Here is a 22,439-nt window from a genome sequence, read left to right as displayed (position 1 = left end):
GTGGCATCACATTGACTGCATTCGCACAAGACATACATCCCAACTCAAGGCTTTATGGTGTGGGGTGCTATTGGGTACAACCACAAATCACAGATGGTGTGTGTCCAGGACACTGTGACCTATGTGAATGAGAACCTGTGACCTGTAGCCATACTCTTTCTGCACAACACCCCAGACGCCATTTTTCAGAAAGATAATGCACGACAACATGTTGCACAGATATGGCCTTCTTGGTGTCACAGGATGTCAGCCTTTTGCCCTGGCCCACCGGATTTGTTGCCAATAAAAAATGTGAGGACTATGGTGAAACAACGGGTGCAGCGATGTGACCCAATGCCGAGCACCAGAGGTGAACTTTGGAACCAGGTGAATGCAGCATGGATGGCTATACTACAGGACACCATTCACGCATTGATGCCATCACACATGGAACACGTTATCTGGGACCATGGCGGATCCTGTTCCTACTAGGCAACAGAACACATGCTGAACCAAAGGTGACTAAAATGCTAATCATTTCTACAGAACATACTAATGTACATGTCTTGTGAATATGAACGTCCTATTTCTAGTCATTAAAAGTGTTGTTTTTTCTTAACACTTCTGTATTTTTAAGGAACTCTATGAATAGTAGAAAGATCCAACCATTATTTACAAAGACTTGGTGACTACATTGAAAAAATAGTGTCATGTTTTTGTGGCCTGTCAAAACAATAGGTAATTAACTTTATTAAACTCTGCAATGGTATATACAATGAATAGTATTTTAAACTGCAGGACTATAAACTACTTCACCGAATTCCCGTGTAGGAGCAGGGAATCAAGCTTTTCAACTTAAATTTGAAATCTGGAGTTCATCGCTCAAATTTCTCAGGTCTGCTGGAAATGAAACATGCAGAATATTGCACTTCTTTCTGTACAATGATAAAAGAACTGTTATCGCTGTGCAAATTGTTTTTCCATCTAGTGCTCATTGAGTGAATGTGGCAGTTCCACTTGAATGAGTGATATTATTAACCATAAATCCCATGAGACAGAATGTATACTGGGACAGCAGAGCTACAATACGAGATGCTTAACAACTTACACAGTTTGTTAACTAATACTGCAGATGAATTCCACTGTCCTTTTCTGGGTTAAGAATAATCTTTGGTGCGTCAAAGTATGAAAACTGAACAAGTTTTTGTATTTCAGTCTCTCAGACAGGACACATTATCCTTTAGTAACAGAATTTAGTTTCTGCACAAGATCCTTAGTGCGATACTTCCAAGAGAGCTTTTCATCAATCTTCAGTCCTAAGAATTTAAAATATTAGACTTCCATGATTATTTGATCACCAGTGATAGCAAAAACATTCTTCTGAAACTCCTTTCACAAAGTTGCATTATCCATCACCCTATTTGCTAAATCACTGACATTTCTTTCATGTCTTTTGCAGCATCACTTGTCTGATCTGGACATCAAAAGATTTTGGAGTTCCCTTCCATGTTTAACACAAAGACTGTCACATGCACTGTGATGGATATTTCACTGCCAGGCCACAGCATCAGGAGTGAGGTTCTGCTGTGGCTGCAAGCGGGCACGTGGCATCAAGCCTAAGGCTCCACTGTGCTTGCCGGTTGCCTTGTGGCAGTCAACATGTTGATGGCAGCTCACTGACACATTCCAATTGGTGATTCGGTCATTTTACGATATTCAGTGCTTTGCCGAATCTTTTCTTGAAATCTCTTACATGTGATAAGTATGGCAAATAGTAATCAGATGTAAGGCTCAGAAATCTCGAAACTGTTCATTTGCAAATCATATATATAGATGATGAGACTTACCAAACAAAAGCGCTGGCAGGTCGATAGACACACAAACAAACACAAACATACACACAAAATTCAAGCTTTCGCAACAAACGGTTGCTTCGTCCTGACAAAGCAACCGTTTGTTGCGAAAGCTTGAATTCTGTGTGTATGTTTGTGTGTCTATCGACCTGCCAGCGCTTTTGTTTGGTAAGTCTCATCATCTTTGTTTTTAGATATATTTTTCCCATGTGGAATGTTTCCTGACCCCAGTGTTGTACTGTATATCCTTTTGATGTAAATTGCTTCAAGGGAACAAACAAAATGGCTACCCTCCACAAGTAGAGAATCATCTCGACTGCCAGGTTCTATTAGAAAGTGGAATGGGGATTTCTATTCAGTTCCATTGTAGGTATAGCAATATGTCGTACTAGATTTAATGAGGTGCACTTTCTTGAGCATCAGACACTGAGGCATCCAGCTCACACATGGGGAATGAGTGTATAACTCATTACTGCTTGAAGTAAAATACAAAATTTGGGTTTATAGTGTATCAGCAACTATTTCATTAAAGAATGGGCAGAAGCTCTAGTTCAGCGTAAGTGTGAAAGGAAACTAATCACTTCCTTCTCATAGACACTACCTTGGCAATTTACTTAAGTGATTTAGGGTAACCATTGAAAACCTAAATCAGTCATACGAGGGCTTTACTCATTCTCCTCCTAAATGGGAGTCCAGACTGAGCCAAAGTACTCCATATTGCTATTCTGCCATAGTCCAGGCCACACCACTGCCCAACTGTGTCTATAGTGACGATGGAGTCTTGGGTCCTGGCTGGCACTGGTAGCAGCAGCCTTGTTAAAATGTTCTGTCATGGGCAAGCTATACCTCAAGGTTGTGTTTGGATATAGTTCTTTTGTACAGTGTTACAGGAAACAGTGTTCAGCAAAATTCTTCCTGATTGCTTTCGCACAATCGTCTTGAGTTAGCACAATAGAAAATTAAGGTCAGGAACACTTGCTACAGCTTTTCCTTGATCTGATAGTTTTTAATGCCTTGACCTTTGGGGTGGACGAGTCACACCTCTATGCTGTCTTTATGTTCAGAAATCACTAACTGGCTGCGCAGCATCCAGCTTGGTCAGTTGTTCATGCTTCAGCCACTGAAACTGCCGTTTTTTATGTATGAAATTTCTTGCTCCACACTGCATGTTGTGCAGAACACATAATACAGCCTTAAGGACCACTTAACTATAAAAGTCAGACTGTCTGAAAATCTTAAAGGTGTTCCCCTGGTACAGTCAACACATTTGTAAATATATAGTTAAGGAATTGTCAGTGCTTAAACTTTCTGAATATGGTTTTGCAGTGTGCCTGTGGAAGACTGTTTTTCAGACAGCCCTCTTCTGTAGAACAACAAAAATTGTTGTCACTGTTCTTGTTTTAGGCAGCAACTGGTAGAATCCCAAAACATTATTTCGTGTGTTGCAAATAACTGAAAACAGCTGAAGTATACCATTTTGACATGTTCTCAGGTACAAAGGTTTTCAATAATCCATAGAGCAAAATGGGCAGAACTGAGTTTCTGTGTGGACCTTATTTCCTGGCCATTAAAAGTTGGTTTCAATTAACATGAATCCTCAGCAATTTTGTAGATCTTACTTTACACGAGTGTCTATCAACCAACACCAGTTCTACATTTAAATTTTGACTCATTTTCCCAAATTGCACGTAATTTTTTCTACTTACATTTAATATATACCTGTACACATTGATCCAAGAGTGGACGTACTTGAAGACTTTATCAGTAACTGTATGCAGCAGTTGCTTTGGCACCCTTATAACACTAATATAATCTGAAATTAGCACAATATTGGCTGCATTGTCTGAGGTGCATGTCATTTTAAACAGGAAGTAATATTGTACGTACCTATAACAATACCTTGTGGGGACTCCTATTTTCACATTTTTGTACCTGATACTAGACTGATTTTGTGACTGGAGTAACCTGACATCGGCCCTACAGTCTGTATTCAGTTCTGTAGGCATGATTCAAACCGCTATTTTCCCCGCCATCGAACACCTATTTCTTTCAATTTTTTTGTTTCTAAAAGGATGACATGACTGACAGAAGCAAACCTCAATTAACCTATACTATACTAATGAGAAGTCGGCAATGTATGAGAGGGGCCTAAGTAACCTGTGTTAGCGTTTATTATGATGGACACCAGCACTCATCTACACTTGTTGACATCTTAGGTTTCAAGTTTTTTATCACTTTTAACACTTCATGTTCATTTGATGGAACCACCCTCATGCTACAAAATAGCCTTTGAACCTTGTTTTTCTTTATTGATTTGTGAATTTCGAGTTTAATTAAGTTTTTCATCTATGAAATAATTTCATACAATGTGGAAAATCTTTTTTTAATATTAACATTTCCTGCATTTTTGAGAATGATATCCTGTTCTTCACATCTTCCCCGATTTGATCTTCACAATTCCCCCACACAGTTTTTGACGTTCTATGTGGTTTATTAAACTACCGTATTTAGAAATGTTGCATTAGCAATTACTTTTTCATGTGTCCTGTAATTCTATATACTCTACAAACTGTTGATTTGTGGATGTTTTCATTTTAGCAATTAGTCTTTTCATAGTTATACAAAAACTTTTAATGCCAGCTGTAGTGCAAGTGTTACATCGTCAAGTGAATCTTGGTATCTATGGAAAGCACATCTTGAAATATCCCATAAAAATTAAAGAAAATGAATTATACACATCACTGGCATTTGTTAGGGGCTACCCTTCTACCCATGACTAATTACTTGGAATATTTACAAAGTTTATATAGTTTTCTGTAGATAAATTTCATTTATAGGTGAAGCATGCTTTTATTTCTTGCACCGACACTTACAGAATTTTGAGAACCAGAGGACTGTGGTCTGATGACCCAAAATCAATATCTTACCTCTACTTGTGTAGGTCCTACACTGAAAACATATTGTCTGTACGACTATATTATTCTTGCAGGTTCTTATATGTGAGGAAATACACTGAAGCTACATGAGCAATTTAGGAACTGATCTTTCAGCCTACTTCATCTACAGGATTTACATGGAAGTCCCCACAAACAAGTACAGTGATTCTGTCAGTAAATAGAATTTTGGTAGCGTTTCTAATTGAGTAACAAATACTTCCTGTATCTCCACAAGGTGGTCTGTATATTGTTACTGCTGACTTTTTCTTGCATTTCATACAACTGCACAGCTGTTTGAAAATATTTTTCCACATACAATGATTCAGCCTCACATCTTCTACACCTGACACCTAATTTGATAAGAATATAAACATCTGCCATTCCTGGTAATCTTTCTACAATACTAACCTGAAAACCCATACAGATGAGTGTAAATGCTGCTTAGTTTAAAATTTCTGCATCAGCACTCCATAATGCACATGCAGTCAGTATTGGCACCAGTCATTGCTACCCTAAGTTTTAAGGATTTCTTTCTAAGACATGGAATGTTTAGGCTTAAAATCTGCATGTGATTAGGATGAGACTACATTTGTATTTACGTTACACAGCGTCATGTTCCATCCTGTGTCCTGATGAGGTACCAAAATTCCTTGAGAACCACAGGTTTTGTGTGCTTCATGGGTCATTTAGTGCTGTGGTGAGTTGCTTACTACTGTTGCTGCTAATGTTTTTGATGCTGCCATTTCTGTTGTGGTAGTTGTTGGGGTGGTCATTGATTTTAATTGTTCTTGTCAATTTGAAGCTGCAAATTTTAGGCCTACCTTTGTTGTGCACATTGTCTTGTACTATTTATTTCATGCTTTATCACAAAAGCCAATAATTCATAAGAACAACATTTTAAGGTTGGCAAATTTATACGGACAACATTCGATTTCTCATTTATCTGCATCAATAAATTTTCTTGTCCTGTCTTATTCACACTGGCCTTTTCCGTTTCATATGACTCATGAGAGCCGCATACTGCACTTCCATAATCTACAGTAGAGAGTGCTATAAAGAAGTTGCCACGGACCAAATTTGTGTTGCTGTCACAGTGTTGCACTTTATGTTTGAAGTTATTGACTTCGCTTTTCTGAAAGGGTGAACTATCATGAAAAATTTTTGCACATTCAGTTCACTTTTTTCTTCTCATAGTTTTGTAATACTCATTTACAGAATAATTATAAACTCTAAATGATGTGTGTTCTTCACACTTGGTAATTTGTCCTTACAGATATCATGTATTTTCTTCTTTTGCAAGAAAATACACATTTTATGGAGATATGTTCTGAATTTTTACCCCAGCCACAATCTTGTTCAGGCCAATGCTTATTCATTACTGTTAAGAGGATGTCCTCATGTCAGCCATAGTTACATAAATCACATAACCCCATAATGATAAAATTAAGTTAACCAGGTATTTAAGCATGAATATGCTCAGTGTATACTTATTATAAAGATTTCTATAAAATGTATGTAAATACTGCAATCCCATTTATCGTGGTGCATGTTCTAGGTGTAATATTTATTAATTAATGCTCTGTGAACATACCGAGTACTATCATCTAAAGCTCATACATGTAGTGCCAAAAACACATTTTTACCCAAGGTCTACCATCACAGCATTACCTAATTACAAATTTATTAATGTCTTTAAAATTATATTATTTCTGCGTCCATCTACACAGAATGGGAAAATACCATTTTCTTATGTATACAACATGAATCATGTAAATATGGTAAACACAAGGATGATGTTCTCTTCTCAGTAATAAATGTGCATTGATGTACTTCATGATGAGGCACAGAATGGTGAACTATTTTAAAAGAAATTTGTTTTTTACAAAAACACAGAATGTACCCCTAAAATTGAATTGGTGTTTTTAGCAAATTGTATGTCATTACAGCTGTTATTTTAGAAATAACAATCCAAGCACAACATGTCATTTATAAAATACTGCAGGATGTTGGACATAAGTAAATAGAAGAAATGAATGTGCACAAGGGCAGTTACACACACAGTCTTTACTGTGTGCGTCTATTGCATGCATCTATGTAGAGATGTAGATCTGTCATAAATTGCTATCCCATCACTGATACAGAAAAGGATTTTTCAATTGTTAGAGGATGTAGTAACATTTTCTTTGCCTCAACAAAAAATATTTGTTATATCCAGCTATATTTTCTTCAATCTATGGCTCTCCTTTTTGAGAATGCAGATTTGTAGGGGGTAAACGAGCTGCAAACACACACTTAACACACTTGAATCTGCTATTTGATGCTTAGGAAACCATCTGAACAACTACAGCAGAATTATCTATACAAAACCCTAAAACAAATACCTTGTCAACACATTCAACATGTGGCAAGATGTGCAACATTGCTCTGAAGACTAACTACCACATTCATTCAGTGAGCTCCGATCTGCAGTCTCTTGATGCAGACATTACAGGCATAAGTGCTGGTCATAAGTTTCGAAAGTGTATGTGTCCATTTCAAACATTCGTATCTTCACATCCACTTAAAATTGGACACACATTTACTTGAACTTATTCTTTTAATTTGTTTAGTATTAAATCTCTAAAAACAGCATCCAATCTTGTTATTCCCATTTTTTATGTCAGTGCTAATCTCAAAAACAGCTCACGAAGGAACAGTTCTCTCAGGCAGAGTCCCTTTATATCTCAGTATGTTTGGCAGCCTGGAGGCTGTACACAATTTAGCATTTAGTGTCTACACCCACAGTTTTTCCATGTGTTCCTCATCTTGTGGTATTTTGAGTTTTCAGTCTTCCTTTTCATCCTGATAAGATATTTTCATTTACCATTTATTGAAGTTATCGATTTATGTGACCTGTTCCTTGGTTGCCTGCAACATGTCAAACACATGCTTCTGTTTAAATATTTTAAAATTGGTAATATATTTAGCTCAGTGTAATACGATACTGACAAAGAATTTAGAAAAGCAAAATGGTTAGAACTCTAAACATTGCACATTTTTGTATTCTTCAGGCACAGTTCCGTGTTTTAATAACTGTCTATAGATATTTCCTGTCTTTAGTATGGATAGGGACTGTGATTGCTGTGTTCAGATGTGAGTCGTGTTGGTGACCCTTTGCTCATAGCTCCAGGCAGTGCTGGCTTTGGTCATGCAGCTTGAGGCTGTTACCAGTGGGCATCGCTGTGGGAGGCCAGACGTGGGATCCAAGGGATGTCCAGCATGCCCCAAGTGCCCCCAATCAGTCCAATACTATGGCCGCCCCACGTACAATCTCCACTGAAGATGACCCCTCACCCAGGGTCGAGTGGGAGGTCATTCCAAGGTGTCGCAGACAGCAAGACGACAGCAAGACTTTCCACGGGAGCGAATCTGAGAACTTTCTGGTCCGTCTCATGAACAAGTTTCAGGTGCTGTCTGTGTGATACACACTCTGAGCCAAATGCAGACACTTGTCATGTTTTAGAGGAAGCCTCTTGGCCTGCACGATCCGAACAGTAAGAGGGTGGGGTTACTGGTAGTTGGGAGCTCAATCAGGTGCAGAGTCAAGCCCCTTGGGGATATGGCTGCCAAGGAGGGGAAAAAAATCTAGCATGCACTGTGTGCATGGCAGGAAGAGTAATCTCAGATGTGGAATGGATGCTTCCAGGTGTCTAAGACCACATGGTGCAGTCAGCTGCCACGGGTGGCTCATGTTGGTACCAACAATGTGTGCCACTTTGGTTCCAAAGAGATTATCTCTGGTTTCAGGCGGCTATCTGAAATCGGCAAAGAGTGCCAGTCTTGCTTGTGAGGTGAAGGTTGAGCTCACCATCCATAACACCACCAACTGGACCAACTGCAGACGTGATACAGAGCCAAGGGTCTGAATCGGAGGCTCACGAGGTTCTGTGACCATGTAGGCTGCAGATTCCTTGATTTGTGCCAGAGGGTGGATCTACATGAAGGGCCCCATCTAAAAAAAGGATGCAGAGCAAACACAGGGTGTCTGTACACCTAGAAATGACTGATATTGTAGTTGTAAATTGTTGCAGCTATGTTGGGAAAGAACCAGAGTTGTTGACTCTGAATAATGAGAAGAGTGAAGTCATTCACATATGTACTAAAAGGAATCTACCAAATTTTTGTTACACAATAAATCACACACATGTAACAATTGTGAATACAGCTAAAAACTAAGGGATTACAATTACAAATACCTTAAATTGGAACTATCACATAAATAATTTTGTTGGGAAAGTGAAACAATGACGAATTTATTGGCAGAAAACTCAAAAGGTGCTCTTGGAATACTCCTGTGCAGTGTGGTATCCACATCAGATAGGATCGACAGAGGGCATCAACAAAGTGCAAATAAGGGCAGCTCGTTTTGTACAGGGGAGGGAATGCTACCAGTATGACAGGAGAACTGAGTTGTCAATCATTAAAACAAAGGCATTTTTTGTTGCAGCAGGATCTTCTCATGAAATTTCAATCACCAACTTTCTCCATCAAATGCTAAAATATTTTGTCGGCACCTAACTACACAGGAGAAATGATCATCAAGAAATAAGGCATCATGGTATGATTTTAGTATTCATTTTTCCCACGTGCCATTCAAGAGTAGAATGATGGAGAAATAGCTTGAAGGTGGTTTGATGAACCCTTTGTCAAACAGTTAAATGAAATGGACAGCCTGTTCAGTCTTAAATTTTCTGGTGATTGCCTACAAAATCAAAAGCTGGTTTTTAACAAAATATAAAAAAAATATCATTGTGGAACATTAATGCTGTGTCTTTCACTTTTAGTACATATGCCTTCCCCAATTTTCAAACTAATTTTAGATTAAGACTACTATCCTCTAGTTTTGTGGCAGACACATTAAAACTTATCACAGCACCCTTGATACTTCCTTTAGTGATTTCTATTTTAGAAATCATACCTGTAGGATATTTGGTTGTCAATGTTATTTTATGTTGCTCAGGAATCAGGGTTCCTTAAAGCAAAGAGAGGCTTCACATCTACATCATCATCAAGAGGATACTATGATGTGGTTTATCGATCTCTTATGACTCACTTTTGTCTGACTGTCTTTCACCGATTTCATATACGCAGAGAGGGTACGGGACATTTTTCATTATGAACTGTACCACACCTCTACTCATATACAACAGTTAACTTCAATGATCATTTGGTCCCCACTGATGTCTTACATTTTCATGCCCCTACCTGCAGTCAAAAGCATGCATCACATTGAAGAAAGCTCCACCATTCTAGCCTTGAAGAAGCCAATCAGGACACACGACCGCTGTGCTGTATGGATGATGTTTGGTTTGTGGGGCATTCAACTGCGCAGTTATCAGTACCCATACAAATTCCCACCCTTTGTTCAGCCCAATCTCGCCACTTTTATGAATGATGATGAGGACAACACAAACACCCAGTCATCTCAAGGTAGGTGAAAATCCCTGACCCCACCGGGAATCAAACCCAGGACCCCATGCTCGGGACACGAGAACGCTACCGCAAGAAGACCACGAGCTGCAGACATGTGTTGTATGGAGGGGTGTGGTGTCGGCAAACTACTATCCCACCTATTGTCAGCTTTGCAGATCTTTGAGCTGCTACTTCTCATTCAAGCAACTCCTCAATTATCATCACACGGCTGAGTGGACCGTGGTCCAGTCCTCTCACTAACGACAAATCCCTCGCAGTGTTTGGAATAGAACTCAGAGCCTCCACATGGCTGTTAGCCATGCTGACCACTCAGCTATGGAGGAGGGCACACACAACTGAAAGTGTGCTTAAACAATAATGTTGCTTTTTATTTACATGCACAAATTATTCATGATGTCTTTAAACAACAATGCTATTTGCAAACAATATTACAGAACTGCCAACATTAACTAAAAATGTTTGTATATGGCCAACAGCAATGGCCCGTGTGGCATAGCTCAGGTTACATTCACTTTTGATGACTGGCTAAGGCAGTAAATGAAGTTCTAATTGAAATAATCCTACAACTTCATAAACATGGACTTTAGTTGCAGAGTTACACAGCAGAACTATACTGATAGTCTAGGAAGGATTAAGATGCATTAATTAACCAAAATGTAATTATTTAGTCTTCAGGATCTCACTTATAAGAGTTCACAGAATCTTACAGTCAGACACTTACAAACTTCTACACAAATTTCGGTATAAGAATTATTTTTACCCAAAACAAAAAGGAGAAAAACTAACCTTCTGAAATACAATATGTTGCAGAAATTTATTATTACACACTGGCATTATTAACACCATATTTACCCCAGTATAAAATGACACTGAATATAACATGGCTCCCATTTTTTTAAGAGGCTCCTTGAGAAAAATTTATTTTTTAACATATTCTGACTAATCAAATTTATTCTGATGTTAGGTATCCACCTAAAACATTACCATTACATCTATTCTAAACTTACACCAGTTCTTGGATGTATCCATTTTGATAATACAAAGCTTAACAGAATACACAAAAAGAAATGGTTTATATTAATTTTTATCTTCACTACCTCTTTAGCCTGTCATCTGTGGTACCACTATTTTTAATCATCATCCTAACAGGGCAACTGAGAAACTTATATCTTCATTGTCACAAGTATTTGGCTGGTTCTTCCAAATATGATGTGATCTTTTTAAAAAAGCAAAAAAAGGAGAAAAAAAGACAGCAGATTTCACTTTTATACTGATGTGAGAATGTTACAATGTGTTTTACAACAAAAATATATTGTCTGCCTACTGCTCCCTCATTACCTGTGTAGAACCAGCAGCTGACACACAGTTTGTTTCTGTGATACCTCATGGTGAGCATCAACAACATTACTGCTTGAAACACATAAGTATGTCACTGCCCCAGTCTAGAATTTTGGTGTCTCCTGCAGAAATGTATGTCAATGTTGAATATTTGGCCAATTTTAAAGTCAATTTGATTCATACTACAAATAGATTCAGGCAAACTGCAGTTTAAACATGGCAGATGTTCATAAAAAGCCAGTGCATGCAGTATACATTCCTGTGGTTGGCAGCAAGATGATATGTTGCCCCTTGCCATTCACTTCCCCACACTCAGTTCTCAGCTAAGCTCATGTCACTGTTCCCCCTCCAAGCCTTCAATAGTGCTGTGCTTGAGCAACAATCCTCTAACTTTCACTTGATTTAATGCCATCTGTTGGTACCATTTCCAAAACAGGTCTTCTCGCTATAATTTATTCTTGCAGTAATAAGTCCGTTTACTGCAATTTGTTTTGTTTGTTACACATTTAATTGTAGATTAATTTTCTTTCTTGTTTTATCTAAATGTCACCGTCTTGTTCTAAAGCTGATTAAAAGCTGGTAACATTTTCCCTGAGTATTCTAATACGTGAATAACCAAATTTTCATTTGCAATGCAGTTCATAAATCATTACTTTCTCATAACCAAATAAGATACTGACTATGGTTCATAATCATGTAAGGGTTTTTGGAGGACAAGATTTTTGCCTTTGGATGTTACCTTTACTTAAAAGCAGCATAAATGTATGTATATGGTTACTGTACTTTTATGAGAACTATTGCAAACCCATTCAAATACTACAGAAGTTTGTAAGTTGATACAATTTATTGCTGTTTCCTCCTGTGTTTCACAAAATAGTCAAGTTTTTAAGCAGAGTAGTAGACTGTTGCTGTACCCAGCTCATAGTTTGACATATCCATCTGTTGAGCTAGTGCCCCAAGTCAAATGTCACACAACTGATCAAACAAGATTGATAATGTATTAAGTGTATCTGCATTTTGGAAAATCTCGAATCTATTCAAACGAACATATTGTTTGCTTCAGAACACTTCAAAATAAATTTGTACAATACCGCAATAGCCAAAGCTTCATCTGTAAATGTAAGAGGAAAATTATGTAAAAACATTGACCTCAGCAACAATAGTTTAATCTGCAAATACAAGATGACCCCATATTTTTCTAATGACAAATTTGGGAAGAAACCTCATTTTATATAATTGGAGAAAAGTGGTATATGAAGATAATTCTAAACATTTGTGCCTTGACTTTTTAAAAAGTCAGACAACAGTTATTTTCTCATCCTCAACTGGGACGTTTCACTACATACAATAGACAAAGTTACTAGAAATCTCAGTTCTGTTTCACCCACTATATCAAACCCAGCCTTAATTAACTCAATATTGAACACACATTTTCTCACCTACACTCAACATGGTATCGCAAACATAATACAAAACCCACTCTTTCCAGGGTCTCAGTTTGTCAGTCGAGAGCGTAGCGATTTTGCAAATATTCTTTCTGAATACATTTACACAGTTCCTCTCTTTCTGTCCATATGACAGTTGATAAAAATCTTCTTTCAAAACATTCCATTATCACAAAACTGTGAAAACTAGATTCAGAATTTTACAGTTTATTTTGCTGTCTGTTAAATCCCTGTAGTGAAAAAAAACCTTAAGGTATGATTTTAATGTTACTGAAGACCTCTATGGCTACCTCACTTCTGTAGATAGCCACTACAATTAACACTTTTCCTGGATCTTGTGAAACCTGTGAAGGCTTTCACTGGTGTCCTGTTTGTAAAGTAATACCAGAGCAGAAACATGACCACTGGAGACGAACCATTTAAAAAAAGTTAGTGTCTTGCACAACAGCAGATAGAAACAAATAGTGCACCACTGATTATAAAAACTGATCGCTCAAGAAGCGAAGGTTAGGAAAAATTTGGTCTACTCCCTGATGGATGTTACCTTCACTGAACTTTATCCACATTTGTATTGAGTTACAAGCATACATTTAATGTTAATTACCAAAAATGCAGTCGTACTTTCCAAAAACTATTACCCTCTTTGCTGCTACAGATGCGCTCTCTGCATTCCATGCTGATGGCAGCTTTCATTATGACTGTATTACTTACCAAATGTTGGTACCTGTGCTGAGGGATGGCATTACGGCTGATATGAAATACTTACATGGATTTTTGGAAACTTAGTTGAAAAAAAATTTGATTTTTGCACATCTTACAGTCCGATATCTCTGCACAATAAAGAACTGAATTTCTTTTCATTGTGTGCCATAGTTCCTAAGATTTTGCAGAGGTAAAAGCACACTGCATAACGGTTGACTTTAATTCATACATTGCAGTGAATGAAACAGACAAGATATTGGAACTTTACTTAAAATTGAGAGCAGAATGATACCTCATTTCATTCTTGAGTTATTGGGTTTTATATCCAACAGAGGTTGTGAAAGGGGCACTCTTTCACAAACTTGCGCATTGCAAATAATGTGGTCATAACTATCATCACATCTCAAATGATTCAAGATATTGAATTTAGGTTTTTTGCAAATGATAGCACACAATGAGATATATACGTTGTATGATAAATAAATATTCTAAACTTTTTATTCAGCGACATATGGAAGTAAGTCATCCGCAGCAGTAAGAGGTCAGCAGCTCAGGATGCATACAGATGTCTGTAGCACTGTAGGAAAACACAAGCTGCATGCATATACACGTACACAACGCCCAGAGTAGCAAAAGGGTTAAGAGACACTTCAATATTCTGCAAGAGCAATTTTCATTGTCTGATGTCTATCTTACAACACAGTTATTAAGTAATTCTGCTTTGGGTGCTGCTTGTGTTAGTGGATCAGAGTGTACAATAATGATGATCAGGTTCAGCAGTATTGCACTAATACGGTGTTTCCAACAGACACCCAATGAAATCCAAGACTTCAAATGGTCATCAAATCTGAAGAGGTAGTCCAAACCATTATCCACCTCAATTTTTTTTCTGGAAAATCCAGAGGACATCTAAGGAATTTGATATTGCCCAGACCATGTAGTGCACCGAGCATGTATCAACATAAATGTCCTATCCCATATTTCTTGTGCTACCTACAACAGCCATCCAATGGCTAATTTTAAGTACTGATCCCATGACAAATTACACTGCCAACAACTGATATGTATAACTGTATCCAAACTTATGTTCAGGAAAACTTTTACAGAAAAGTATCAAAAATTAATACTGAAAATAATAATCCCGTAGCACATAGAAATGATAAAAACAAACTAACACCACCTACTAAAAAACTGTCACAACAAGTGGTGTTGCTTTAAAACATTTTATATTTAGTGATATATTTACTCTGATATTCTGTGCAGCTCAAGTTCAAGAAATATTTTAATTAACTGTGCTATTTTTTCTTTTTTTTTTTTTACATGTTCCTCAATTTACTTGTATAGAATGGACCTTTTCCTAAAGCTTTCCTCTTGAATTGCTTTTGTTTTTCCTCTCCTTAACTACGGAGATTGATAGCAAAAGCTAAAGAAATAATACGTACTTATGTACCTGCCATGTTCGTAAACTTTTGTCTTCGGGAAGAGGTCCCACTCGTGTTTGTCCTCGCATCTCTTTTTAGAATAAAATAGTATTATGCTGTATAAAGACTATCTGACCTTAGATCAGAATAAATGAATACAGAAACTTAGTGAAACTAGAAACTAACCTCATCTGTCAATATGAACAAAACAATGACAACCTACGCCAAACAAAAATCTCAAAATATTAGCCTTCACAATGAGTTAAGTAAATTATTTTCCACAATAATTTCATTTTATTCAATAAAGTACTATGCAACATATTTGAAACAAAAGTGAGTATTAATATGAACAATATAAACAAATTTATTAATGGTACTGACAGAGGAACAACTTTAGCATGGAGAGCAAAGATATTTTCAATTTAACCTTGTAGAAAAAGAATTTTTCAACTTTATACAGAAGCAAAATAGAGAATAGTATTTTGTATGGTTCAATATGTTGTCCCTTTTAGTTCATTTCTTTATTAAACACACACATTACTTCGCTGTTCTAAGATGTCAGTTAAATAATGTGAACAAGATTTGCAAAGAAGTAAATGCATTTTCATAAAAATCTCTTCTTTGGAGAATTAATTACAAAAATCACAGTGTATACAGTTCTGGGGTGCTACAAACTGGTATATACCCCAGTTAAAATAGTTTGATATTCACTAAATCTCTGTCACCAGTACCATTTTGGTATGGTCATCTTTTGTGAGTAGTTATCGCATTAATAATGCTGTCACATTTTATACTATTCAGCAAAGCACTTATTTTTATCACCTACAATAAAGTAATAATAGCACAGTGCTGGCAAAACTTAAAAATATTTCAGCAGAGTATGTTCCTTCATCAGTGGTAATACAATAGGGTATGAGGAAAAAATAAAAAAATTATATTTTCCTAGAAGTAATTTTGTAATTCCATCTGCAAACATTGGTCACATAGTCTTGGAAGATGAAATCTGGGTACATGGCATAACTATTTATCATGCTCCCAGTTTCACCATGCCCAACTACTATAATTGCAGAGACTTCACAGTTGCCTGTATAAACAGAGTCAACTTTCAAATAGGGTTCATGGGTACTCTACATACAGCATCTGTGTACAAACTACTTTCAGAACAAAAATTGAAGGGATACTACTAGTTAATTATTTTGACAGTCACACAAACTCCATACAGAGGCATTAATGTCAAACATAGCTCAATTTTTCAGAGGAGGCATATGTAAATTGTTAGTGAGATTTTTTATTATAAATAATACATCCATTTTCAATTCTCCTGCTCGATTTCATGGATAAAGCATGCCACAGAGGACTATAAGCAGCAAAAAATCCACCCAACTTTTATTTAAATTCAAATGTTGTGTAGACCCTACTGCTGTGGGAAAAACTGGGAGGGGGAGGGGGGGTGGGGGGAGTATACATCCATGAGTATACTGTAGCATAATATTCAAGTATTCCGGAGAAGTTCGCACTTCAGAAATAAAAATTATATTGTAAGAACAATAAAGACTTGTGGACAAAGATTGGTATGTAAATATTAGCTGACCTTGGTTTCGCAGTGAGAGAAATTCATACCACTAATATGCATTTCCATTCACAATAAGGCAAACAACAATCCACAGTTTCAAATGAAAAAGGTATCACTGTCCGAAAACACTGAAATACCTACTATTCACAGAAAATATGCTGAATGTGGCCACTATTCCTCTGCAGACTAAGAATTTGTATAGAAATTTTGTCAACAACGAAAATGTACTCACCACTACAAGGTTCCACATTTTTGCAGCTTCTGCAACAGTTGTGCATACTGTGCTGCAGCCAGCTAGAAGCATCACCTTCTGGGGATTATTGTACAACAAGTTGTACATGACTGATGCTCCCAAGCCAGGTTCACACTGCAACACAGAAAGTATTCCCATAAAAATTACATGATCAGCAGAAAAACTTATCAAGAGAGGCAGAATTAAAAGAAAATAATAAATTTTGGATGTGCACTGAAAACTGCCATTATTAGTGGGGGGAAACAATTCTGAGAGAGAGAGAGAGAGAGAGAGAGAGAGAGAGAGAGAGAGAGAGAAGGGGGGGGGGTGTAATGTAGCCTATGTATAGAAAATTACTTCAGCTACAAATGTTTAGCACTGTTGTATAATGGATGACAAAATGCAATGCAAAATAACACAAAAAATGTTCATTTACAGATTTTGGGAGATTTCCACTAACAGGAGCATTTTATTTTACTTTTTTATTTAGCCATCCAATGAACTGAAGGTGATACATGTTGTATCATTACATACAGGCATTGACAATTATAGAATAACAATTTACTACAACTTAGTGCATTTATAGCACAGATTACAGCCTAATACATTTATGATTTTGTACACTGCATTTAGCTCTTTTTCCCAGTACATGAATATTTGCCTTGCATTAAAATTTACGTACATAAATTTTAATTTTTTTTTTTTTTTTACTGGTGGTTACTTCTTATCACATCGTTGAGTGTTCTTTGCAATACTCAGTAAATTCATTTACCAAATAAAATTGATATTTCTCCATTATTTCTCTGGCTGTGTTCTTAAAAATATTAATATTTATTTTGCTGGTACTGTTCATAAGGCAAGTGAATAGATACACCCCCACATATGTCTCACTTCTCTCATAGCAACTTATTCTGTGTTGGATTGCTTACAATTTCCAACAGTGTTTCATGCTGATGAACCTCTTTATTTATCTTAAGATGTTCTTAGCCTCTGCAATTATTTTATATATCTAAATATCTGTTACTGTTAAAATGTTTGGTCTAAATTTTGATCTGCAGCCTGTTCGTTGTTTTACATTGATCATTATGCATATAGCCCTTTTCTGTACGATGTGTACCTTCTTCATATGTATTGAGCTTCCCCATAGTTCTTTTCCTAATGACATTGATTCAAAGTGGGTACAGTAAAATATTTTGAGAACTAATAGTTACAGTTTTGGCTAACTTCTATAGTGCATAGCAGCCCGATTTAAATGTACTGCTTATGTCATCAATATGGAAACAGAAATTTTACATGTGGCACTTGTTCAAGTCTACAGTCCTTAATTTTTAAGATTATCTCATTATTTTGGTCAACTGTTTTTACAGCTCATGATTTTTTCTAAATTTATTATCAGTTTATTATTTCTGAACCCATTTACTAGTCTGCATAATACACTTTCTGCTTCAAGTGTAGCCTCTTCTACATCCATTCCCTTAATTAAAATGTTTGTGTCACCTGCAAATAGTATTGAACTACTCTGGTAGTTCATTAATATATACCAATAACAGCAGTGAGATAGTATCAGCTATTATTCAAAAATGACCATGAATGTCTTTGCCTTACAGATGGAAGTTATATAGATCTACTGACCACGATAACTGCTTCAAAATTGTCACTCTGTTTTCACGAAAATAGTTTTTCTATTGTTCAGACAATAGTTTTGCACGATGACTTTTAAACATAAATTATACTGTATGGGTGCTTACCTCACTGTCATTCCAATGTAATTTGAGTGTGAATCCTGGCAGTAGGTCTGGTCTTGCATTTACATCTTCCAGGGCAAGATTAGCAGCTGGTTCACATGCCTACAAAGAAATACAAGTCTTCAATTTAAAGAAAGTGGAAGTCTACAGTAGCCAATTCAGTCTAAAATATCGTACACTTAAAATCAATCTTTTAAATGTGAAACCAGATTTACAACACATACAATATACATAGAACACATCCAAACACACAACAACCACCACAGATTATGTAACAGACACCTTAGAAGTAAAAACTAAGGAAGATGCTTTCAACCCTGCACTGTAATCCTGTAACAGACTGCTACACCATTATTTCAGTTATAAAACAGGGCAATTATCCAGAAAAATACTAATGAAAACTCATTTTGCAAAACTGAGTCCCATTAAACAGTTTCCAAACCAATTATGCTGTGACTGAGAAAGAAAAACTGTTTTAGAAATTATGACAAACACCCTTTTCAAATGCATGCACAGCAAAAGTTACCTAGTTAGACATTACTAGTCCACATTCAATATTCTCTCTCTCTCTCTCTCTCTCTCTCTCTCTCTCTCTCTCTCTCTCTCTCAAAAAAGCACACACACAGGAATATGTCTATACCTTCAACATAATGCTTCAACAATGACATCTAATAATTCACAAACAAAATATTTTGAAAGTTGGGTCTGTTGAAGGCTTCTCTCTGTTGAGACATGGCATTCAGTGTCAGTAACATCAGCATCTTCATCTCTCTTAAAATTGCATGGCTGTTAACTCATCTATATTACACATTCACTCTTCATATTAAGTCACAGATTAACTAACTAGTTTCTCTCCCATTAAGGTTGTGCTTAAACTCACAACTTGGAAACTCAAATGACCTGAAATCATAAGAGGAAAAAATACTAACTAGGTTAAAGCGCTGGAGGTTTCCCATTTATGTATTTCAATTTGACTGGGGCACCTTCCCAAACTACACAGCCTGGTAGCAGAAATAAATGTGAGTCCCTGAATATGACCACACTGTTCTCAATCGGCCTGTGTGGATCAGTGGCAGTTTTATACTTCCCTAACTTAACTGGCTACAAAAATCACAGGAAACAATACACTACTCACACATTAACAATACTTTTTCATAATGCGTGTTACCTGACCACCCTGCCAGCCACCTTTTCCTCCAATAGGAAATATTCCTCCTATGTGTAGCACATTGTCGTCATTCTCGATATGTGCCGCTGAGTAACAACAGGTGACAACAGCAAATAAGATTAAACTTAAACTCCATATCTTAACAGATGGAAAAACCTGAAAAATTAAAATTATATCAAGATACCAACAGAAAGACTACATGCTAAAATGATGAAAACTAATTCTATTCCAAATAAAGCACACCAGTCGTTACAACTATAAGTCAATATCTTGAAAACTAGTTCTGTTTCCAAATAAAGTACAAATGTCGCTACAACTATATGTCAACATCTTGGGATATAACAGAAACTTCCTTGTCAATTTGTTCACTCGTATTGTAACTGTATTACATGATAACTATCACAAAATGTTACTTACTTGAGGCATTGCAAATTCTACACGGCGCCAACCATATCCCACATATTGATCGACGTTTAAGAAAACAGCAAACACCACGCACTAGCAGACGAACTCCACCTTAGCGTGACGTCTTTGCTTATAATTATCTCAGGTCGATGCGCAGCAACAGATAGAGGTCGAGACACTATTGTGTTTCAAATTCAGTTGGCAATAAAGAAAGTAAACGTTTTCACATTATTCTCAAAATGTAGCTTGCCATTTGGCGCCAACAAAACGTCGTGCATCAAATGATGTGAACTTTCGATATGACAAGAAGGGTCGTAATCTTTAGATCCACAAGAACAGCTCAGGTCAATCATTATCAACTCTTCATTAGAAACGTTAAGTTTCAGAAACAGTTTTTGTAACAGTTGTACTTCATCTAGTACAACAATATTGCAGGGCGTATAGGGTTTGTGACAGTACGGTGTTGTACTGTCTGAGGCATTATATCGCAATACGTCTGAAATTATAGCTAATTATACTGTTCTTGGGGCCACTGAATAGTCAATATGATTATTTAGAGGCATAAGAAATCAATTAAATATCCAAGGCCATATCAGCGAATGAAAAAAACGAATACAAGTACAAAACATATATAAAGCGTCTTAACAAGTATAATCGAACGTCACTAGTCCAATAGCGTGTAAATGCCCCACATTTTCTGGCTTTATCCCAGTCTTGGTTTCAAAATGATAGCTGCATCAATGGGGGATTTTCATTCACATATTATGAAGCATTACAACACGTTGCAGTTATAACAGCCCTGAACGGCCACTTAACACACAGAACAATTCTGAGAACAAGACCTTAATATGCCCTATACACCCGACATATAGGGGATGCTCTTTGCAGGACAAACTGTCCTACACAAAATGTGTACAAGTGTAGAGACAGCTAAAAAAAATAAAAAAACACCTGTGAAATATTGAAGAACGAGATGTAAGTTTGGCCCTTGATGTACTATAGAAAAAAAGTAATGCAAGCTTTTACTGATCGAGTTACAGATATAACATACATCGTAATCAAATAAATACTACATTTTCGCTTCAGATCTTTTCAACATCAAAGTAAGTACCGCTAAAAGATACCATTAACAAATTAGCTCGACGTCCAGGAATTTGAAGATGCACACGAGGGTGGTTATTATGCTACTAAAGAAGTATTCGCACATCTTTTTGACAGAAATAATGTAACACAGAATTAGGGATCAATTACCGCTACTTGTTGTAAGAGTAGGGCTGTCAAGAAAAAGAAACACTAAATACCGAAAGCACATTTATTGAACAAAATGAAAGTACAATCAGAGCAGAACTGTTTGCTACATCAGAGCAAAATTCATATATACGTAGAACTGTCAAGTAAATTACAAAGTACCATAAATAAGCAAGTTTCACAAACAGATAATCGTGGTGGGTGAGAATCGAACCAATAACTTTCCCATTGCAACCAGCATCTACAACCGCTAAACCATGGCGAATACTGCAGATGAACTGGTATTTCTCCTCCTCCATTCCGCAAAACAGTGACAAGAAAAGAGAAGCGCAAAGTGGCACTATCTTTCGCGGTTGGAAATAGCTCCTTGCACCCTGTGCATCCAGTGCGCTTCACTTGCGTCTCGCGACCCGCTGGTCGCGATACTGATTGGCTGACAGTAAAATTCATGACGTCATATACAGTAGCCAATCAGAAGACTTGCGTCTCGCGACCCGCTGGTCGCGATACTGATTGGCTGACAGTAAAATTCATGACGTCATATACAGTAGCCAATCAGAAGCATAGGTGACATCTGAGCGAATGCAACATCTTTGCTACACACATTCTCGTATGCACAGTTGATGTGAGTGAATATCATTGCACCTTGTGAGAGTGAGTTATTTCGTTGGAATGGCTGGTTCTGTAGCGTGTTATGTATGTGATAGAGAATATTCAGCAAGGAAGCATTTGAATTCTCATTTGAGAAATGTGCATAAAATTCAGCCAGGTGAAGAAGGTACGATAAAGTGCTCAAAAAGTGACTGCAGCTTTAAATGCAATTTTTTGGCTAAGTTGCGCCTACACGTGGAGCAGGAGCACATGGTTGAGATGGTAAAAGAAATTAGTGAATTTCAAACAAAGGAAGGTAAGTTAAGTGTAC

The 22,439-nt window shown here is 36.9% G+C and overlaps 1 protein-coding gene across 3 annotated transcripts in view; it reads right to left on the bottom strand.

Moving 5' to 3' along the window:
- The window catches only part of LOC126183196 (gamma-aminobutyric acid type B receptor subunit 1), a 523,138-nt gene extending 502,746 nt beyond the window's left edge, over window positions 1-20,392 (bottom strand). For all 3 annotated transcript variants that reach the window (XM_049924952.1, XM_049924953.1, XM_049924951.1), the window contains exons 1-4: window positions 20,282-20,392; window positions 19,865-20,020; window positions 18,700-18,798; window positions 16,952-17,086 (exon numbers count right to left, since the gene is read on the bottom strand). In XM_049924952.1, coding sequence (XP_049780909.1) covers window positions 16,952-17,086; window positions 18,700-18,798; window positions 19,865-20,020; window positions 20,282-20,290 — 399 coding nt within the window. In that variant the 5' untranslated portion in view covers window positions 20,291-20,392. The remainder of the gene's footprint in view (window positions 1-16,951; window positions 17,087-18,699; window positions 18,799-19,864; window positions 20,021-20,281) is intronic.
- Between the last annotated feature and the right edge of the window lie 2,047 nt (window positions 20,393-22,439).

Source organism: Schistocerca cancellata, chromosome 4 (assembly GCF_023864275.1).
Source record: "Schistocerca cancellata isolate TAMUIC-IGC-003103 chromosome 4, iqSchCanc2.1, whole genome shotgun sequence".
In the NCBI taxonomy this organism is placed as follows: Eukaryota; Metazoa; Arthropoda; class Insecta; order Orthoptera; family Acrididae; genus Schistocerca; species Schistocerca cancellata.
The sequence above is the reverse complement of the archived record's forward strand: the minus strand, read 5'-3'. Positions and strand labels throughout refer to the sequence as shown.